The sequence below is a fragment of the Sander vitreus genome, chromosome 20 (genome assembly GCF_031162955.1).
Source record: "Sander vitreus isolate 19-12246 chromosome 20, sanVit1, whole genome shotgun sequence".
Lineage (NCBI taxonomy): Eukaryota > Metazoa > Chordata > Actinopteri > Perciformes > Percidae > Sander > Sander vitreus.
This window is the reverse complement of record NC_135874.1, coordinates 24,308,876-24,331,406: the sequence shown is the minus strand read 5'-3', so window position 1 is coordinate 24,331,406 and position 22,531 is coordinate 24,308,876. Positions and strand designations below refer to the sequence as shown.

At 42.3% G+C, this 22,531-nt stretch overlaps 1 protein-coding gene across 1 annotated transcript in view; it reads left to right on the top strand.

The window, feature by feature from the left end:
- Window positions 1-20,318, top strand: part of pxdn (peroxidasin) — a 64,663-nt gene extending 44,345 nt beyond the window's left edge. The window contains exons 16-23 of the mRNA XM_078276911.1: window positions 3,101-4,107; window positions 4,633-5,129; window positions 5,581-5,715; window positions 9,137-9,345; window positions 13,353-13,464; window positions 13,723-13,855; window positions 16,490-16,603; window positions 17,618-20,318. Coding sequence (XP_078133037.1) covers window positions 3,101-4,107; window positions 4,633-5,129; window positions 5,581-5,715; window positions 9,137-9,345; window positions 13,353-13,464; window positions 13,723-13,855; window positions 16,490-16,603; window positions 17,618-17,761 — 2,351 coding nt within the window. The 3' untranslated portion in view covers window positions 17,762-20,318. The remainder of the gene's footprint in view (window positions 1-3,100; window positions 4,108-4,632; window positions 5,130-5,580; window positions 5,716-9,136; window positions 9,346-13,352; window positions 13,465-13,722; window positions 13,856-16,489; window positions 16,604-17,617) is intronic.
- Window positions 20,319-22,531: the final 2,213 nt, after the last annotated feature.

The following is a 22,531-nucleotide window of genomic DNA, read 5'->3' as shown; positions in this document are numbered from 1 at the left end:
GAAGGAGAGTGTCATGTCCTTACAGGCATCTTGTGTGTGAGCGCTCTGTAGCTGGAGAAAGCCATGTACCGCTGCTTTCTGTCAGGGTGTGAACTTCGGAGGGCCCATGAGAGTCTGGTTTACTGGTGTTGCTGGGTGGAGCCTTTGGCACACGATTTCTGTCGATTATGCTGCAATCATACATGTAACATGGGAAATGACCACTATAACAGCTTAATGTTTGGAGGAAATGATTAATAGGTTTGCGTTTGAGTCTGACATCATCAAGACAAAATGGTTTTCATCTTGTTTTCTGTGACTCAAGTTGCTCCTGACAATAGAAGTGGAAATCACAAATCACTTTGCTGATTGGAATCTCTCCATTCAGTTCAAAGATTTGTAGTCACTGACTTTGTAGATCATACACTTTTTTTCTGACCTAGTTGCATTGCAGTTCAAACACACTTCAGTATGTCAGTAAGTGAGCGCATCATCCTTCATATTTCCTGATGTAAGATGCTGAATGAAGTTCAGAAGCACATTCAGGAGCAAATTCACGAAAGGCTGCATTTGCAGCCGCTAAATCTGCACAAATGAGACAAAAAGAAACCTCGTAATTCTCAAACCACCCGCAAAGGTTGAAATGCACCTCAAACTGCACTGCCAAGCAAATAGCATCTCAGTGCTCCTGGGCTATATCTCCTGGGTGTTTGAAAACACCAACAGCACTGACAGGCTGGGATATTAAATCACAAATTCGTTTTTTTTCTGTCACATTTAAATTCCTTGCCTGAAGTTTTGAGGAATGCCTCTGCACCTCGTCACTCAGGACCTGTAGCTCGCAGTCTGAACATTTCTTTTTCTCTCTGCCATTCTTCTGCCGACTCTGTTCTTGGCGCAAAGGCAACATTTATACTTTGCCACATGGATAATTTCAAACAGACACAAAAAAGGCAAATTACACTCAGCTGCAAAACTTTATTGGCATGTCTGCGCTGTAATATCATTAGCACAATATCTTTTGTGAATCAGACCTTGAGATGGGCCAGATAGCGGTTGCAAGTGACGCATAATTCATGGTGCTATTCACCCCTTAGTCTGTTGCTAATCTATTTTGGTTGCTCGCCTATACAAGCACTGCACATATGGTAAATAGCTCAGCAGCCTTTTGAAGTCCAACATATTTAAATCTCTCCCGTCATAATGCCGATCCATACTCGCACTATACTTTATCGGAAGAAACTTCAGATATGTTTTTATATATAGGTTTCCACTTTCAAAAGTTTAAACGGTGGGCGCCCAGATAGCTCAGTTGGTAGATATTGGCCCATATGTAGAGGTTTACTCCTCGACGCAGCGGGCCCGGGTTCGATTCCAACCTGCAGTCTTTTCCTGCATGTCATTTCCCCTCTCTCTCCCCTTTCATGTCTTCATCTGTCCTGTCAAATAAAGGCCTAAAATGCCCCAAAAAAAAGTTTAAACGGTGTTTACATCTGTACCGCTCGTCAGGTAAGATTTAAAAAGGCTACAGTCGATGGCCAATACAAGGCGTGTAATTCAATTAAATCTCTGGGTTGCACTGAACTATGTACAGATAAGTGGACACACACTCTGTTGCACATCATCCTAATACAGATATAGATGCATACATACTGTTCATATTTATTGTTTGTCTTAGTAATATTAGTTTTGACAAATGTCAATGTTCTGCAACCCTCAAGGATAAGCAGATGTGGATGGATGGATCCAGGAAAATACAACATTCTACTAAAGTCTCACTGTGGATTCAGTAAGAAGCTTCCATCCAGTTTCCTTAGCAAAGTCTCATGCAACCATTAATTCAATTCTCAACCACTCTGTGAATTACCATGTCATTGTGAGCAACATTTGGCTGCGTATAGGCCCTCCATCTGTATGCCAGTTTCTCATAAGCATGACCTGAGGCGTAGAGACATAATCATGGAGCAGTTGACGAGGAGCCTGTAAACCGTTTTATTAGCCCTATGTCACACCACACAACACTTAACCTACTTAATCACTGCCGAGTACAGGACACGTTTTTTAAGATGGTGTGTGTTGGTATGCATATTGTCTCAATTATGCATGCGTGTTGGGAGATTAGAAGAGCATGGGATGATTTGTAAATTTATATGCATAAACATCTGTATTTGTTTGCATTCATATATGCATGGATTTATGGTGCATTAAAGTACTCATTGTAATGGAGGGTTAAATTTAAAAGTACAACGGTGAAATTTGCTGGTTGTGTCCAGAGATTGTGTTTTGGGAAATGGTGTCTCATATATGGTGCTTTGGAAAATGTCACCTGAATTTAAGAAACAAGAATTAGATTAGAGTTATAAAGAAAAACGAGAGGACTAATGGTATGTAAAAGAAGAGTTGCAGGCTGTCAAGAGGGAAATATTCAGTTAGCAGTGTTGGAGGAAGACGAAAGACAAATAGAGCACTGTGAAAAATTATCAAAGAGAGAGAGACAGTGTTTTTATTACTTGCAAACAACCAAGTGTTCATTGTTGAACTGGCCCCAAACCAAGCTAAGAGTTTTCTGATGTGCTGTTTTTATAGTATCTCTATTTTATCTGAGAGGGCAACACCACAGTTTCCCAAATTCTTCACACATGCACACGCACACACATTTATATACAGAACCACACGACACCAATAATGTATGTAAAATGAGAGAATTGGGGGGTAGAAGCTGGTAGCAGGTTTTGCCATTTAGACAGGAAGTCTCACCTAACCCTCATTGAGGTTGGCCGCACACACTTAACACTTGTTCTCTTGCATAACCATAACACACATATACATTGATGCTGCACAGTGGAGCTCTCAGATAGCAAAGCAAGCCAGGGCAGGTTGGTGAAATACTGCAACTTGTGCCCTCGGGACAGGAGGTCCTTTCTGCTCTATCTAAAATATTTTAATTATATATAAATCATATTGACAGTCACTAGGTTACTGTATACCCTAATTGATGGTTTGGATGATGTTGTACTTCAAATATTTGCAAGTCTTATATGAATTTATTATCAGAAATCTTAAGTCTTTTTAACATTTATCCAGCCTCTGCATCTGTTGAATTGATGTTGCTTTCCCACAGCGTTCCGCTACAACGACCTGGTGTCCCCTCACTTTCTGGATGTGATTGCCAACCTGTCAGGCTGCACAGCCCACCGTCGCTTCAACAACTGCTCTGACATTTGTTTCCACCAAAAGTACCGCAGCCATGATGGGACCTGCAACAACCTGCAGCACCCTATGTGGGGCGCCTCACTCACTGCCTTCGAACGACTCCTGAAGTCAGTGTATGATAATGGCTTTAACCTGCCGAGGGGTGCTACTGAGCAGCTGCATAATGGATACAGGCTACCTTTGCCGAGGTTGGTTTCCACCACCATGATTGGAACAGAGACTATCACTCCTGATGATCGCTACACTCACATGCTGATGCAGTGGGGTCAGTTCCTAGACCACGACTTGGACTCGACAGTGATGGCCCTCAGCCAGTCACGGTTCTCCGACGGCCAGCTGTGTACTCAGGTCTGTAGCAATGACCCGCCATGCTTCCCAATCCAGTTCCCACCCAATGACCCACGGCAGCTGCGAAGTGGCACCCGCTGCATGTTCTTTGTCCGATCCAGCCCTGTATGCGGCAGCGGGATGACTTCTCTTCTCATGAACAGCGTATACCCAAGAGAGCAAATCAACCAGCTGACCTCTTACATCGATGCGTCAAATGTCTACGGCAGCTCACGCCATGAATCTGAGGAAATTCGCGATTTGGCCAGCCAAAGGGGCCTGCTCCGGCAAGGTATCATCCAGCGAACAGGGAAGCCACTTCTGCCATTTGCTACTGGCCCACCCACTGAGTGTATGAGGGATGAAAATGAGAGTCCAATTCCATGTTTCTTAGCTGGAGATCACCGTGCCAATGAGCAGCTTGGTCTGACCTCTATGCACACGGTGTGGTTCAGGGAACATAACCGCATAGCTACAGAGCTACTGAGACTTAACCCCCACTGGGACGGGGACACCATCTACCACGAGGCCAGGAAGATAGTGGGGGCCCAGATGCAGCACATCACCTACAGTCACTGGTTGCCGAAGGTAACAGCTGTCATCTTGTTTAATGTTTCTCCGTTTTTTAACATCTGTTTTTCTAATTATTTCAACGGTTAAAACTTTCCATCATGTATACTGATACTATAGTAGCAATGATAAGGTGCCCTAACATAAATCCTTATTCAGAGAAACCGAGTTCCTTACCTAGTGAACTCAAACTAGATGCTGACTGGGATCATTTTAAACTTTGACATGAAGAGGGAGCAGTCATGAATGATCTGGTGCTTCCTGTTTTATGGTGCTTTATTGTCTAAGTCTGTCTTGTGTATTGTTTCGTCTGTATCTATCTGTTCTAAGTTTTACATTTTAATGTATGTATCTATTGAATTAGTGTCTTATGTATTTGTTGTTGAGTTTTATGTATTTTAAAGGCCCATCTAGGGACAGGCAAATTAGCTTAGGTTATAAATGCTGTAGCATGTGGCACAATCCTTGTCTATATACAAATAAACATTAAGGACAAAAAAAGATAAGTAGAAAGACATTTAAATTCCCTTTCCCATCTCCTAGATCCTGGGTGAGGCAGGCATGAAGTTGATTGGGCCATACACTGGTTACAACCCAAATATTAACACCGGCATCCTCAATGCTTTCGCCACTGCTGCCTTCCGCTTCGGGCACACCCTCATCAACCCAATACTCTACAGGTTAGACGAGAACTTCCAGCCTATCCCCCAGGGACACATCTCCTTGCACCGGGCCTTCTTTTCCCCGTTCCGCATCGTGAATGAGGGCGGAATTGACCCACTCCTTCGTGGGCTCTTTGGCGTCGCTGGTAAAATGCGGGTTTCAACACAGCTGCTGAATACAGAGCTGACGGAGAGGTTGTTCTCCATGGCCCACGCTGTGGCTCTGGACCTGGCTGCCATGAATATACAGAGAGGAAGGGATCATGGTATTCCACCGTACAATGATTACAGGACCTTCTGTAACCTGACCTCGGCTCACACGTTTGATGACTTGAGGAATGAAATTAAGAATCCTACTGTCAGAGACAAACTGCAGAGGTAATTATGGCCTGGTTTGACTGATATTCATTTTAGGGAAGGTTGTGCTCCATAATAATTCTGGATTGTAGAGCTGCAACGATAAATCAATTAGTTGTCAACTATTAAATTAATCGTCAACTATTTTGATTTGATTATTATTTGAATCGATTAAATGGTTTGTCATTTTTTATGAAAAAAAAAAGTTTCTCAAATGTTAATATTTTCTAGTTTCATCACTCCTCTATTACAATAAACTAAATATATTTTAGTTGTGGATAAAACAAGACATTGGAGGACGTCATCTTGGGCTTTGGAAAACATTGATCGTCATTTTCTGACATTTAATAGACCAAACAACTAATCGATTAATGGAGAAAATAATCAACAATTAATATAATAGTTGCAGCCCTACTGGATTGTAATATATTTACATAGTTTAGTGTCCCTGACTATTGTTCCTGTGCGGCAGGCTGTATGGCACTCCTCTGAACATCGACCTGTTCCCTGCACTGATGGCTGAAGACCTGGTCCCTGGCAGTAGATTGGGGCCCACACTCATGTGTCTGCTGGCAACTCAGTTCAAACGCCTGCAAGATGGAGACAGGTACAGTAAGGTTCCAACACATCCTACCATTCACAGACCTCAAAGAAATGATACTGATAGGCAATATGATCAGCTGATAATGACTAAAACGTTTTGGTTATATTTTGTTATAAGATCAATCAATAGTATGAATTAATATCTGTTACATTTTATTGAGGTTTAGACATTTATCTGAACCGCTTAAATTAGTGCAACAATAGAATACCCTTAGGGTGGGCGCCCCGATAGCTCAGTTGGTAGAGCGGGCGCCCATATATAGAGGTTTACTTCTCGACGCAGCGGGCCCGGGTTTGACTCTGACCCTTTGCTGTATGTCATTCCCCCCTCTCTCTCCCCTTCATTTCATCAGCTGTCCTGTCAATAAAGGCCTAAAAATGCCCTGAGTGCAGGGACGGCCTAGGAGTGAAATGGCCCTGGACTTTTTGACTCGGCTCGACTTTCTGTAAACAAGATCACTGCATAATATTCAAAACAATAACTTAGTAAAATACATTTAAAATACAATAAAGGGAACGTGTTGCTCCTAGAAAGAGGATGGCTTGAAGGAGCAAATGTTGACTCAATCTACATCTGTCCACTGCAGATGCACTATAACGTTAATATAATAGTATATTGTTAGTATTATATTAATATATGAATTTTAGAATGTTAGTATATTCACATAATTGCATATAATAGTATACTATATACCACTGGTATAATAATGATTTTAATTGTACAATACAGGAGTTTAAGAAGTTTGTTAGTTTCGTTTCGTTAGTCTCTAATTTGTTAATTCTAAGTATTATTCTATCAATAATCGTAACCATTCATGGATAACAATGAGTTCAACATTTGTTGTAGCACGTCGGCCTTTTTTTAATGTGCCGCCTTTTCCAGGCTGGGATTGGTCGGTTCATGAAAAATGACTTGAATGACTTCATGAAAATGTTTCAAGAAAAGGCACCCAGTAAAGCTAAATAGCCTAGAGCCAAACTAAAAACTTGCTTATCTTATCCCAATTGTTTTCTGTCTTACCGCTTCAGCTGAAGAACCTTGACAGTTAATTATTCTCCCATTACCAACAGTTGAACTGGTATTGCTGGTCTCAATTGGCTGCTCTCTCTCCTCTCACTAGGTAGATATTAGACTGGTAAATGAATAATTTGTTATTTTAAAACATTTGGCTGCATCAGCCTCAAGGGACTTCAACCTCTTCTCTCTCAGCTTTTCAGTACCACTTTTATATCTTTTCTCTTTTTTGCTCCTCTTGCTCCACCACTACTTCTCCAAATGTCACCACCTAACAGAGATGGGAAAGGGCGGGGCCCAGGTAAAGTTAAAATGGACTGGACCAAAAAGTAATCGACTGGGAGAGAGGGGCTGACAGATGTAACACCCAACTGTCAGTCAGCGGCCAGTCCATCAGTGCCTAAGGCAGGGGTTCATGGGCCACGTACCCCTAATTTGATCTCAAGTGGGCCAGACCAGTAAACCACTCAAGAAAGATCAGAAACTTTATCTGTTTCTGAGTTTCTTGTCACCTTGATGTTGGCAAACGCAAGTTGCTTCTTCTTTCGACAGTGTTCTAAGGCCATTGTATGGGGAAAAAAATGATGTTACAGACTAGAGCTGAACAATTTTTGAAAATAATCTAATTGCGATTTTTTTTAATTTTTTTTTAAATATTGCGATTTATTATTATTTTTTAAGCTCTTTGTCTTCTGTATTATTCAACAAAGACAAGCAGTACATCATTGCATAGTATGAACAACACAAGATTAGATAGATTAAACAAACTGTTCTTTCCTGGAGGCCAGGCCTGTATGTGATGATGAAATTTGGTGATGCATGAATTTACATGAATTTACATGCATGACATCTTTTATTTAACTACGTCAGTCACAGTAGTATATTGAGCACTGGCCAAGCCTGGTGTAAACATTCATAAGAAAGTCAGAAACAAATCACACAATCTGAAGTGCAGATTGCAGAACTATAAAAACAAATATGTGGCTTTACCACACTTAGTAGTATTTAGATTATTTACATACCTGCAAACTAGTCGCTTTTCGGCGAAAATCGCCGTTTTGAATGGGAAAATGTCATCCATGTGAATCGTGTAGATCTGAAGTTTTTATTTTGTTGGGGGGGGTCCGCGACCCGGTGCTAATACGGTACCGGTCCTTTAACGACCGTTATCTACCGGACTGAATTGCAATGCGGATTTCGGTGCCACTGAAATGCCTGCGCTTCTCTCTGATGCTCGGAAAACGGACGTTAGAGGCAACCTAAACATTGCCGCATGTCACGAAGTAAACACTGCACTTGACAGCAGGTAACGTTAGCCTACCGTTAGCTAGTAAACACTACACTTGACAACAGGTAACGTTAGCCTACCGTTAGCTAGTTAACACTACACTTGGCAGCAGGTAACGTTAGCCTACCGTTAGCTAGTAAACGCTACACTTGGCAGCAGTGTAGTGTTAACCCATGAAGTTGCGTGCCGTGTGCATGACAGCATCAACATTGCACTTGCTCAGAGAGGCTATCGTTACGTTAGTAGCAGCATGCTGCTGCTAGTCTTGCCGTGGGATTAACTGTACTAATAAAACTGTTGAAACAACGCAGCCACGCTGCTGTGAAAGCTCCCAGAACGTCATTTATCAGAGTCTGGTTGTTACCCCTCTCCGCGGCAGTCTGTTCCACTCCATAGCTTTATAACGGAGCTCGCTAACTGGAGCTAACCGCTAATCGGAGCTAATCGTTGCTAACCGAGCCTTCAGTTCTGCGTGCCTGTATCCATTAACTGCATGTATGGACTAGAGCCCGAATAAAACCCTTCATTTTATTAAAATGGCTGTAAAAGTTTTAAACTACAACTCAGAGTTGTTTGAAAGACAGAAATCTGCTAAAGGTACGACGTAGCGTTAGTGTGCTAAATTGATGCTTTCTCTGCAGAGTGCAGACTGATTTGCTCTCGCGAGTCACGTGACCAAATCGCAGCCTTTGCGATTAGGAAATCGCGTTTCAACATATCGCAATATTATTGCAAATGCAATTAATTGTTCCGCCCTATTACAGACCCAGAAGAGAGGGGTAATATTCTGAGAAAAAACTTGCGTCGAAAATTTACGGAGAAAGAACTCTGATATTCTCTGAGATTAAAGTGGTAAATTTGGAATTGGAATTAATTACTTCTCTGCAATGTTCACACAAGTCATCCGGTGAGACTGATTGGACCCTTTGGCGGGCCGGTACTGGCCCACGGGCCGTATGTTTGACACCCCTGGCCTAAGGGTATAAAACCTCTGACAGTATTTCTTTTAAAAATCCTGTAAAATAAAAGCCATACAACATCCTTACCAGGTGTTTGTCCATCATGTGAAAGTATGAGAGGTAAAAACGTCCCACTTCCCTTTCACCGGTCTGTCTTGTTCAGGTTCTGGTATGAAAACCCAGGCGTGTTTTCCCCTGCCCAGCTGACCCAATTGAAGCAAGCCTCTCTGGCACGGGTGCTGTGTGACAACGGGGACAACATCACACGCGTCCAGCAGGATGTCTTCAAAGTGGCCAAGCTGCCCCACGGCTACAGCAGCTGTGAGGACATCCCTCAGATTGACCTGCGCATGTGGCAGGACTGCTGTGAAGGTGAGAGCAATTTTAGATTTTGTTATAATGTTATAACACCGCTAACTACAGCTTCAAACATGATCATGAAATGGGCGTGACAAGCTTATTGCAAGGCTGTTGTATTGGATTACAATAGATTGTAGAGGCGTACAAACCAAAGCCAGTTTAAATTTGTGATTATAACATCTCCGCCCGGATGCAACAGCTACACCTGAGCCATAGGATGGCTGAGCTGGGGGCAAATAATTTTAACCCTGCACCAAATCAAGGAAGATGAGCAGCACATTGACTCAATGGTTGTCTTAGCAACTTCCAGGCAGACTGGATGGCATTTCACTCTCCCCTGGTTTGGTACTATCACCAGTGACCCCTGAAAGCTCCCTGGCCCAGCCTGGGCCACCACCACCTCACAAGGACAGTGGAAAGGCAGACAGTCACTGTCTCTCGCTCCTGTAAAAGTCCCTCACCTCAGCAATAGATCATTCATACTCTGTATCCTAGCCTGCACTTCCTGCTGGTTTTCTTGATGCCTCAGCTGCCCCTCCTGTGCCCCGCCCCACTACTGCAGCCCCTGTGTCTACTGTTCCTGTGTCTGCTACTCAAGCTGCGTCTACATCCAGCCCATACACAACCAGATCCTGGCATCCCCAGTCAGAAGGTCCTTCAAATCCCCTAACCCACCTGGTCCATCTCAGTCAGACCACCCTCCCCTATCTACCGTTGTTCTCGGGAGCTCCATCGTGGACAAGGATCCTGATTTCTGGTCAAATTCCAACACTGCACAACCCTTGGATTCCACATGGGTGCACACTTTATGTTTTGATTGATTGATTGATTGATTGATTGATTGATGCCATGCCATTGCTACTGGCTGGATCACCACTTAAGTGAAAAGGCAGGTCCTCTTTATTGGCAGCACGGTGGCTCAGTGGTTGCATGTTCTCCCCTTGTTTGCGTGGGTTTCCTCCGGGTACTCCGGTTTCTTCCCACCATAAAGACATGCATGCTAGGTAACTAGGGCTACAGTTGAAAATTAGCCGGCTGGCTAACACTGGCGCTTTTACAGAAATGTTGATTAATGTGCATCGTCCTAATCAAATAAACTTACAAATCTTTCTGAACACCCGTGACATAACCTGTGTTATACTTTTCACAGACTGCTCCTGTTAATAAGAATAGATTGTATTTGGAGTTAAGTCCTGGATATTTAAACCTTCCATTCAGGGGTGCAGCTGACGAAGCGAGAAGAAGGAGATGAATGAAGAGGCACCCCTTGCTGTTATAATAAACCAGCATTAGGGTTTATACTATTTGTTTGCCTTGTTTCATTTATTTGGAGATGTGATCAGTTGTAAAATGAGAAAATGGCTTAGATTAGAATAGATAATCTAAGGAATTAAAGTAACATTGAGCAATCATAATGATACATTTTGTTGAATGAGTACTAAATAATCATTCAGTCATTCCTATCTCCTGAGCGTTCATAAAGGGCTCGCAGGAACAACATAATGTGGCCATTTACCGCCTCCTGTAAAACATACATTACAGCCACTGCCTCCCAACTGTACCTTTTTCCATTTAATCACTAATGAAGTGATTGTATGAAGTGAAAAAGAGCAAACAGATGACATGGCTGTGTATGCACTCCAGAGTCTACCCACAAACTACTATGTATGGTAGGGGTGCATGATTCAGAAAAATGTCACGATTCATTTTAATATCGAATTGCTTTTTTTTTTTTAGGCTCAAGATTCGATTCAAAATCGATTTTCGATTTAAAAAAAATAAATAAAGATTCACGGGTGCCCGAATAACTTAGTTGGTAGAGCGGGCGCCCATACAGTGGCACTCATAAGTTTATGAACCCATGCTAAAGTAGACTAAAAAGAAGAATAAAAAAATCATCTTTTGGAAATTGATCTTAAGTCGCTTTTCCATTACATGGTACCTGCTCGACTCGCCTCTACTCTCCTTTTTTGGTTTTCCATTACGAAAAAAGTACCTGGTACCTGCTAACAGGTACTTTTTTTAGTACCACCTCAGTCGAGGTTCCAAGCGAGCTGAGGCGAGCTGAAAAGTGACGTGAAAGCGACAGACGGGGGTGTCCTGAACAAACACGCTATTTTTAAATAGTTTAGCCAGCTGTGTTTTTTTTTTTTTTTTTTTGCTGCCTCCAGCTTCATTTGAAACTAAATGTGTCTTCTGGCTGTGGCAACAACACCACATCTTCCACGTTCTGTGTGTCACGTTAGGTCACGGCAGTTTCCTGCGGCGCCGCTTGTTTTATAGTTCTGCGGAGGCTCCAGGCAGAGCTTTCACCATAGCCTACTTACACACACACATGTCCGGCTCGACGCACGCACCAGTGCGCAAGTATAAACATCAGGCCACTTACATAGTATACGGCGAAAGCTCTGCGTGGAGCCTCCACAGAACTGTAAAACCACCTCAAGTGGCCTGATGTTTATACTTGTGCGCTGGTGTTTGCGTCGAGCAGGCATATAACGACCAGCCACGCTGAGGCGGTACTAAAATCTGCAATGGAAAACGGACGCACAGTGTGTCGAGGCGAGTAGAGTCAAGCAGGTACCATGTAATGGAAAAACGCCATTAATGCCTTATTAAAAAAATGACGAAAAATCCAACCATTAAGGACACCAATTTTCTTTGTGAATGAATAATGTATCGTAAATAAATGTTATCATTATAAATGTTCTTCCTTAAAATACAGGGGGCATAAGTAAGTACACCCCTATGTTAAATTCCCATAGAGGTAGGCAGATTTTTATTTTTAAAGGCCAGTTATTTCATGGATCCAGGATACTATGCATCCCGATAAAGTTCCCTTGGCCTTTGGAATTAAAATAGCCCCCCCCCCCACATCATCACATGAAGACTTGACATGGGACACACAAATGTAGCACCAAATTTGTTTTAAACATTCATTTAACAATGTGAGAGTTAAGCCACTATAAATATATAATGAGTAAATGATTTCAGCTGTGTACATCTGGAGGCTGTTTGACCTTTGTGTCAATTCAGAATGGTTTTGTGCTGCATTTTGGATGAATTCTTGCTTGATGTAGACGCTTAGTTTTAGTACACTCTGATATAAAGTATTTACCATCATGTGTTCGCTGTGGTGTAAGTCTAGGTCTCAACTTCTAAAAGATTAAACTGAAATGAGGCAGCTTCATCAATTCATTGTCATTGTCAAGCCACATTGTATGGGGATAAAACACGAACAAAGGTATTATTATCCCAGATTCTTACCCTAGCGTTCATCCTTCCTTGACAAAATGTACAAAGGAAGAGCTGAGCTAATAAACAGAGAATATCCTGCTAGAAAGAAGCTTCTGTCTGTCTGTCAGCTAGGCTGTAGCCAGATTCACAGTTGTGTTTGGCTCAATTTAGAGTGGACACCGCTGGGGGGGGTGTGTGTGTGTGCAGCTCAGCAGGGTTTGAACGTGCATCTGTGTGCTCATGTGTGTCTATCAGCATGAGATAGGAAGTCTTGTTGTGTTTAGATAGTCTCTGGTAAATCAAAGGCACTCTGAGGCTGAGCAGCCGGCTTTAAACTTTTACAGATAAAGGTGAAGCCCTCCTAACTACAGGGCCTGATCCCATCCGTGTGTGTGTGTGTGTGTGTGTGTGTGTGTGTGTGTGTGTTATTGTCTTTGATCTAGGTACAGTGATGGCAGCCTGAGAGTGAGCCATGGTAATACAATAAGCCTCAGAGTCTTAGATCAGCACTTTGAAGCAGAAAGAAAGTGGCATCAGCAGCCATGGTTTCCTGTTTCGTGTATACATGTGCGTGGGTGGCTGTATTTCTGTTTGTGCGTAAAAGAAAAAGATTAACCTTATTGCCTTGCACAAGTTTCCCTTATTCCGTGGGGTCATTAGGTTCTTAATTGCTGCTATTTTATCATATTAAATACAAAAATATAGCTTGATCACGAAAAGCATCAGTCAGTGATTGTTTTTGCCTGAACCACAGTGTATTGTACTTTGTTTGGCCCCAACAGACTGCAGAACCAAGGGTCAGTTCAACGCCCTGTCCTATCACTTTAGAGGACGCCGATCAGCTGAGCACAGCTACAAAGAGAATAAACCTGCCAACAGCATCCAGGAGAACAGGTAACACAGTATGAAAAACATTAGGAATTCATCTTTGACTTAAGAGTGACAAATGTTTTAAAAGACACTGTGGTGTCAGTATGTGATTTGTATACTGATATAATTACTCTGAATCTGAAGCTTTTAAATGTGAGATTTAAGCAAGAATTTAGGATGTTTATAAATGATACACAGTGTATGTAGTTTATTTAGTCTTAGATTACAATTATATAATATACTTTGTACTATAATTATATGTTTGTACAATTGTCTGTGCAGCCCAGTGGAGCAAGCTGTAGAAAGTCTTGTAAATGTTACTGTGACCTCCAAGAAAAGCACTGAACCCTCAATCAACGACTTCCAGGACTTTGTCTCCGACATGCAGAAGACAATCACAAGCTTACGAAAGCAGGTGAGTGTCTCCATATGCTGCATGTCTGTAGCCTAGAAATCTAGACACACCCTAGCGGCAGCAAATGTAATTTGCAGCTAGGGTGTGGGTCTCGCTTGTCTGGCTAGCATGTCTGCACTGTCCATTTGAAAAAGCTGCTGTAGTGGAACACATTGACACAGTCAAAGCCTCATACATACACACATGTTTTTCATTAACATGTCAGCGGTACAGTTAATTCCTCAGGATGGGGTCCAGCATTCTTTTTCTTTTTTTCAACTATCTTTTTATTGAGAACAAGGTACAGAAAGACGGTTATATAGAAGGACAATACTTTTGGATTTTTCACATAACACATAAACAAATACAACCCACACCCACCCACCCTTCCCCCCTCCCTACAACATCCAGTACATCCCAATCTAAGGAGATTAAATAAGTAGATAAATAGATAAAGGTTATGATATTAATAGGTGAAGGTATCATTCAACAGGTATGAAGAATTAAAAAGAAAAGTATTTGAAAGTAAAGCTTGAAAATAAATGAGGAGGCCGTGCATGCTGTGCAACATCATGCGTCACCCCTCAGGATCTAGTACTTGTGGATTCATGAATTATTAGGGAGGGTGTTAAATTTGTTTATGAAAGACATTACTGGGTTCCAGGTAGAATAGAAGAGGTCTTTTGACCCTCAAAGTGTGTGTTTTGATCTTTTCAAGACTTAAATGGAGCATAAGATCACTCATCCATAAGGAGGTGCTGGGTGGTATGGGGGGATTTCCAGTGCAACAATATCCTTCGGCGGGCAAGTAGAGTTGTAAATGCTATAATGTCCTGCTTATTGATAATCCGTTGGTCAGCTGGCAGAGTAGGCGTTAGGTTGCAAATTTAAGGACAGTGCCTGTGAAAGTATTCTGAAGACCTCTGACCAGTAATCTGAGAGGGAAGAACATGATCAGAACGTGTGTGTGTTAATGTTGCCGGGGCGACATGACATCTGCTACAATTCTCATCCGCCTCAGGATAAATTCTGGCCAACCTAGACTTGGAGAGGTGGGTACGGTGCAAGACTTTAAACTGAATTACACCTAACCTAGCACATGAAGTAGTTCCATTAACTCTCTTCAGAGCATCAGTCCAGGATTCCTCAGGTATTACATCCCCAAGCTCCTCCTCCCATTTCCCTTTAATTCTATTGAGAGAGGTGTCTCCGAGAGATGATATGTTGGAATAGATTCTCACAATGAAGCCTTTTAAATTGAAGGGAATTTGGAAGATGTCATCCATAGCAGTAGGTTGAGGGTGCATTGGGGAAGTTTGAATCTAGATTTTGCATAAAGTGTCGGATCTGGAAATTTCGGAAACGACTTGAGCCGGGGAGGTTGAATTTTTGAGAGAGATGACTAAAGGTAGAGAATACACCTTCGCTGTAGAGATCCTTAAATTTGGAGAGGCCAAGTCTATTCCACAGGGCAAAGGTGTTGTCTAATCTAGGTGGAACAAAAAGATGATTATCACAGATAGGAGCCAGATGAGAAAAATCTCTTAAACCGAAGTGGTTTCGAAATTGTGACCAAATTTGTAAAGTATTGATAACAACAGGGTTAGAGGTATAGGGTGAAGTAGACAGAGGGAGACTCGAAGTAACCAAGGCGGGAAGGGATACCAGGATGCATGACTCATTTTCTATTTCACACCACGACAGCTTTGGAGCATGAAGCCAGTATATGATTTTCTGAGTATTAACTACCCAGTGATAGTGAAGCAAATTTGGTAAACCTAGTCCGCCCTGGGATCGATGTCGCTGAAGAAGCCTTTTCTATAATCTAGGGGCTTTACCTCCCCAAATGAATGATGATATAGTTTTATCAATGGACTGAATAAAGGATTTTGGGAGAAATATGGGGAGACATTGAAAAAGATAGAGGAATTGGGGTAACACGTTCATTTTAATACAGTTGATCTTTCCAGCCAGTAAAAGATTAGTGGACCTCCAATTCTGTAAATCGTTTTATTTTATCAATGAGGGGTATGAAGTTATCTTTGTATAGTTTAGGGAAAGTCCATGTAATATTGATTCCTAAATATCTAAAGCCAGATTTAGCCAGGTGGAATGGCAGGTCCTTTTGTGGAATTGCAAGAGCTAGGTTGTTCACTGGGAAGCACTCGTTTTTCGTAAGGTTAGTCTTATATCCCGAAAAGATACCAAATCTCTGCAACACCTGGACTATGTGGGAAACACACCGCACCGGATCAGACACATACAACAGTAAGTCGTCAGCATATAGAGCCACCTTGTGTTCCCTCCCCCATCTAGAAATTCCAACTATTTCCGAGAATGATTTTAGCATGATGGACAGAGGCACTTAGTGGGCACCCCTGACGTGTCCCTCTTGTTAATGGGGGCCCAGCATTCTGACGGTCTTCTGGTTAGCTGCAGCCTTTTAAATGCAGAGCCGTTGATAAATAGAGAGTCTGATTTCAGAGGGTGCTGGACTGTTGTGTTTATAATAGGGAATGTGTTTTACATGGGAATTTTGTATATTGTAATATGGTTCAATGTGGCAATATCTTTCACTTGATAGTTGAGAGACATGTGGCAGTGTTGATGTAACTGCTTCTCTGAGTACATGTTTGTGTCCTTGTATCTTTGCAGATTAAAAGACTCGAGGCCCGTCTGAGCAAGACTGACTGCACTGATAGTGAGGGACGTGAGCGCACCGATGGAGAGCGGTGGAAAGAGGACTCCTGCACCATATGTGAATGCAGAGTATGTTCAACATATAAATCAATATGCAGTAATGTTTTAGTATCTCCATGTTTCTCGTTGAGGGCAGCCTGTCCAAGACTGCCCAGTTTAAATGGCCCAGTTTCTCTCTGGCACTCCTGCCTGTGTTTTACCTCATCCAGCACCTCTTGGCATTACCATCCTCCTGGCACCAGTGTCTCCACACAGTGTTTGTGTGTGCCGGCCACTTCTCTGCCTTTCGTTCTTTATCTTTGACACTTTTTCAATGCCAACTGCTGGCAGAGGAGCTGGCAGCCCCATGCCAAACCGGCTGCCTCTGATCTTCTTCAGTCTTCTTTCACTTTCTTTCACCTTTTGTTACCATCTTTTCAACTCAGTTTATTTTGCTCACCACATCTGATAACACACCTTTCAGTTTCTCTCTTTTCCCTTGGCTTCCCCAAAACTATCTCTTTCCACCTTCCACGCGTCACTGTAATTGGAGGATTTTTCTGTTCTAATTAAATTTGGCAGGCAGAAGAACAGTGAGAAGGACTGTCTGGGGAAAAAAATAGTTGAACACATCATGTTGGTGCTCTAAAACAAAGCGCTTCATTGTTCTGTTCGGCACTGTTGTCATGCACCTTACTGGAGGCTTGTTGTAGGCAAAACTTTTCAGTTTCTGGTCTGTGCCAAACAAAAGCACACGACAGGGCCAGCTCATGGCCACACATTGAAATCATTCATTCACACATTTTATATTCATATTATGTACATCTGAGAAGGGATTTCTTATTTAAACACATTTTCTGAACATACATTATCTGTGTTTGTTTAATGTGTTATACAGTCTTGTGGTTTTTAATTTTGCTGTATATAATAGTTTCTAGTCTCTATTTCTAGTCTCTATTCATGTTTTTGTGCCTGTTTGTACTTCCTGTTTCGTGATATCTGTTCTGCAGCTGGCCAGATCACAAACATTCCATCCAGTCTAATCTAATAGGATAACTGACCTGTTGCCCCTTCTTTGCACCCCCCCTCCCCCTCCCCCTGCAGGACACCCAGGTGACCTGCTATGTGGAGGCTTGCCCTCCAGCTGAGTGCAAACGACCTGTCAAGCTAAAAGGCGCCTGCTGCCCGGTGTGCCTAGAACAGGCAGATGTTGAGAAGCGGCAAAAATCAGACACCCGCCATGAATAACCCTCAGGACCCCCCCGACAAATACACTCTAGTGGCTGAAAGTCTGAGAGTCACACAGACATCCAGAGAGAGGATGGGACTCATGAATGTGTGCCATCAACCGCCACCATTAGCCCCAATAGACCCGATAGCCTCAGTTTTTGTTTTGTTTCATTTTGTATTCTTTTTTTTGTTGATTGGGGGAGGGGGGTGATTTCAATTTTGGATTGTTGCCCCCACCAGGGCCAGCAGCCTGAGGCTTGGTTTGAAATCCTCTGGCGACCAGCCAGCAATCACTAAATGGATTCATTTCTGAACCGAAGGGGGGGATGGATGGATGAATGGGTGGATTGTAAACATGATGGACAAACCTCTTCTCCTTGGTGGAGTCCACTGAGGCTTCTCACATGTAACAAACAGCCACTGTGTTGGTGACAAAACGCAGGGCCACTCGCCATTGACAAGCAGGAAAGGGAAGTAGTTTTAAAAGCGGCAGCCATTTTGTTGTCTCACAAAATTTTCTCAGGTTAGAGATGCAGAAAAAACGGTGCTATTCCCCCCCTTTTTTATTAATGATTTAATCACTAAATACAAACCTTCAAAGTATTGTCTTTTGTATGCAAAGCAACCTATATACACTCCGTATATGTCTTTTTATGATAAATCACAATTGAAAGAAGTGTTTTATTTAAACTAAAAGAGTATATGAATAGATTTTGGTTTTTTCCCCTCCCTTTTTGTATAAACATGCTTACGTATGAAGATAATGTGAAGCCCTAGGAACATGTTTGTAATGCAAAAGAGACGTCTACTGATTACTGCTCTTCTTCCCATGGACAACTTGTTAGTTGACTTACTTATTGTTTCTGCTGGCCTGTCCTGAACTTGAGTGAGGTGGAGCCGTGTAGCACTCCCCATTGCAGGACACTCAAACCAGCTCTTGCACTGTTGTGCTTCTTCCCAAGTTACATTTTTGCTTTCAGAAAGCAGTGAAAGAATATCCATTTTTACCACTGTAATGTTGTGAACTTTGTCCCAGTATTTTTCTTGGTCTCCTTAAGCCAAATGTATGATTTAGTTACTTCAAAAATGACATAAATAGCATATGTCCATCTATGAAACTATGTATGAATGTTGTCATGAGGTCAGGATTTAGCCTTTGGTACTGCTAACTCTACCACAGCAGTATTCTCCTTCTGGCCTGTTCAGATCTGTTTTCTTCATGTATAGTCTTTAGTCCACAGACCACAACATTGAAAGACTGCTACCATAACTGTTCTTCTCTGCTGTGGTGGACCTGCAGCTCTCTAGCTCCAGTTTAGACAAGGACACGCTTGCATGCATTCCTTTGTCAAGCATCACTTTGACTCCAGCTTTTCCCTCTAAGTTTTTTTGCTTTCTCATGTGTGTTCAGTGTTTGGATATTTCCCCCTGTGAGGACCGTCTTCAGTGTCGATATAGGTTAGGAAAGCTGGTCCTGCTCATGTTTCTTTACCATGTTGAAGATTTTGAGACCGGGGTGACGTCAGTCAGCAGCGCATGTGTGGAGCGCAGGCTTCTCTAGCACTCTGACCCTCATTCCGCTGTAATGGAAGCCATATTAGAGGGGAAGCAAGGGTTATGTTGGGGGAGGAGTGCTGATGATTGGGATACAATGTCAATCAAAACAAGTCTCCACCATCTTGCTAGTGTGAGATTTATTCCACTGACCCCTGTCAGCTAGCTCTAAACATATACTGTGCTTAGACCACCCATTGTACGCCATGCACTGGCTCACCTAGAGTAACATAAGTCACGTTTTGTTTTCCTGTTTTGCTTCGCTCCTAATTATGGCGAAGTGGCTGCAGCTGCAGTGTTCCTTTCCATTGTTTTCTTTATGTGGTAACATCCTGAGCAAGCATCTGTCACTAAACAGAAATAATACTCTCCGGAATGTTCCATCCAGGATTCCAGATGGATTACTGGGTTGGCAGTCGCACTGGTAAATTGGTATCATATCATATGTTTAAATATACTGGCCAGGTTTGTACGTTAAACTGTGTTTACAGCCGTTTCAAACTGTATTTTTCTCCTCTCCATTACTTTCTGATTGTGGCTCTTCCAACAGTACCTATATGTACACATCCTTTTCATGTGCTCCAATTTGTGTACGTTTTAATGAATTAAGTATTTTGATATATTTTCATAAACGTGTATGAATGTGTCTGTGTGTGTTTCGGCCTCATTAACAGGCTAAATGAATTTTAGAAAGTGTCCCAAGGTTTGGCTGTCAAAGCACTGTGAGCTCTCTTCGTTACCAGTCTTCATATTCATATATCTGTTGTATTATTATTTCATTTTTATTTTCACCATAGTTCCCTCTTCTTTTTATTTCCACCCAAAAACCTCCCAGCTCCCAAGTGTTAATGGAATGCACTGCTCTGCTAGACTGAACATGCTTTACCTACACTGTCCCTTAACCAGTGGTCAATGTGGATATAATAGTACCTATCATGACATTTGTATTGTATGTTTGCCAAAGAATGGTTTGCACTGTAATGTATGCCTCTTGACAGTAGTAATAAATAAGTAAGCCACATTTGAAATATAGTCATACATTTTGGTGCCTGTTCTTTTTCAGCTCCTGTGCTTGGCGCTAGCAGTTATATTGAACAACAGATGAGATCAATCTAAACCATGTGACCTGCCATCAGCTCATTGATGCTCTGACAATGCTCAGACATTTGGGGATTTTGCTTATATAACAATACGTTTTGTACTCAACAGCAAATCTATCTAAAACCCATGCAGTTTCGTTTTTTGACTCGCTGCTTTAGCGTCCTGGTCGTTAACATGGGCACTTCATGAAGTCTATAGCGCTAATCTAGTATTTTGTATTGGACTTGATTTTCTTTCTTAGTACTTCCTGCACTTCCCTAAAGTACACTGGATTTAGGTCTAATTAGCAAATGCTAGCGCACTAAACTACTAAGGTGACATTGGTAAAAATACCAGCTTAACATTAGCACGTAAGTGTTGTCATTATGAGCATGTTAGCATGCTGACAGCCTCACAGAGCCACTAGCATGGCTGTAGCCTCTTAGACTTGTTCTCCTTTGTGTTTGGCATGAGAGACAACCCTATCTAAAGCAAGTACATCCAAACAGGAAGCCGCTGTGAAGTGTTTGCTGAAAGATAATGGCAAGGTGAGTTGCAAGTTTAGACTGTTGGTCACGACATTGTCTCTAGACCCACAAGGTTTTTATACCTGTCCTCTGGAATTAGTTGCTTTTGTGTTGATCAGTTCTGATTCAGAGACGGTCTCAAAAATAACAAGCTTCCTCCTTTATCTCTGCTTCCACCATCCCCTTACTTTCTCTCCCCTATGACCCTCCCTTAGTCCTCTATACTTCTCCCTGTAGACTCAGCAATGGCAGCCAGGGCAGTGAGTGGACCGAGGCTCTGGAAACAAAACTGGACCAGGAAATGAGGTTTCCAGTTGCTGCACAGATAAAAGCGCCTTCATCTTCTCGCCAGGCAGGAAAAGTCATTATCACCCTGACAACAAGGGACCTTACTTTCTCTGGGGTTATTCTCATATCTGCTGCAGAATTTCCCTTCCAGGCTGTTTTTTGAATGGAACCTGCTCCGTTAACTTGGAGAGAGATGGACAATCTGATTATTTAAGTAAGAAAATGCTGTACTCGTCTAGAGCTAGATGTAGGCAGACATTCTGACACGCAAACGCCCGTCAAAAAAACCCGTACCAGACGCAATCAGATATATTCAACTGAGATAAAAGCTCAGATCTGAATCTCCATCCAGTACTTTTCAGATCTTAAAGCCATGTACAGAAAAGAGGCAAAGGATTGTGGCATTCAGGGTTTGGACAGGACACAAGCCTGCAGCTGCACAAGCCTGGCTACCAAGCAAGCCTCTCACTCCCCACTCATCATGTAGCATACTGGAATTTCATTTAGGCAATTGGCTCTCCGTGTTGTACCTCTCACTTTCCAAGGTGGGGAATTCTTTCCCCTCGCTAGTGGAACGTCATTCTCATTTCCAGAGCGAGCTGGATGAAAGAGAGAGAAGTGATGTCCCGCTGGGGGGGAAATAGCTTTTGCATCCTGGGACTCAAAGGACTGCTGCGATGGCTTGTCACCTCTAAGAGTGTGGAAATGTCATGCAATGGCTTCCCGCTAGTGTTTTTGGCACTGACACACAAGCCCACTGAGTTAATTCTGCAGGTGTTTCCACGGGCAGTTACTGTATTTTTACAGTTTTTCTCAATTGCTAAAACACTAAAAACCCATTGGCTGAACAAAGTTCTCAGTTGCCTGAACTCATTTAGCTAATTGTGCAGTCTGTTGTCAATACCTTGAACCATTTCACACGGTAAAACACAATTTGCAGATCTCACTTAGACTTTTCAGCAAATCTCTAAACACATTCTCCATGCTGTCATCCATGCTGGTAAACACAAGTAGCAAGAATCAAATACAAATGGAGAACACATGTCATTGATTGAACACAACCACTTGTTTCAAATGATGTGACACAACCAATATAAGCCAGTTCAGAGAGCAAACAGGTTGTTGAAGGTGGGAAGGAGAAAGTCTGAGAATGGATAGATGAAACCATGTGAGAGGACGAGTGCGTATGTGAGGTGGGCGAGGAGGATGAAGAGGATTTTTGCCCCTTTTAGTATTGTATACTGTAGTACAGTGCATTGTAGGCTGTATACTGTACAATGAACAAATTGTATGGCCCTGAACATTGTGCTTTCCATTTGTTAACAGTATTGACTGCTCA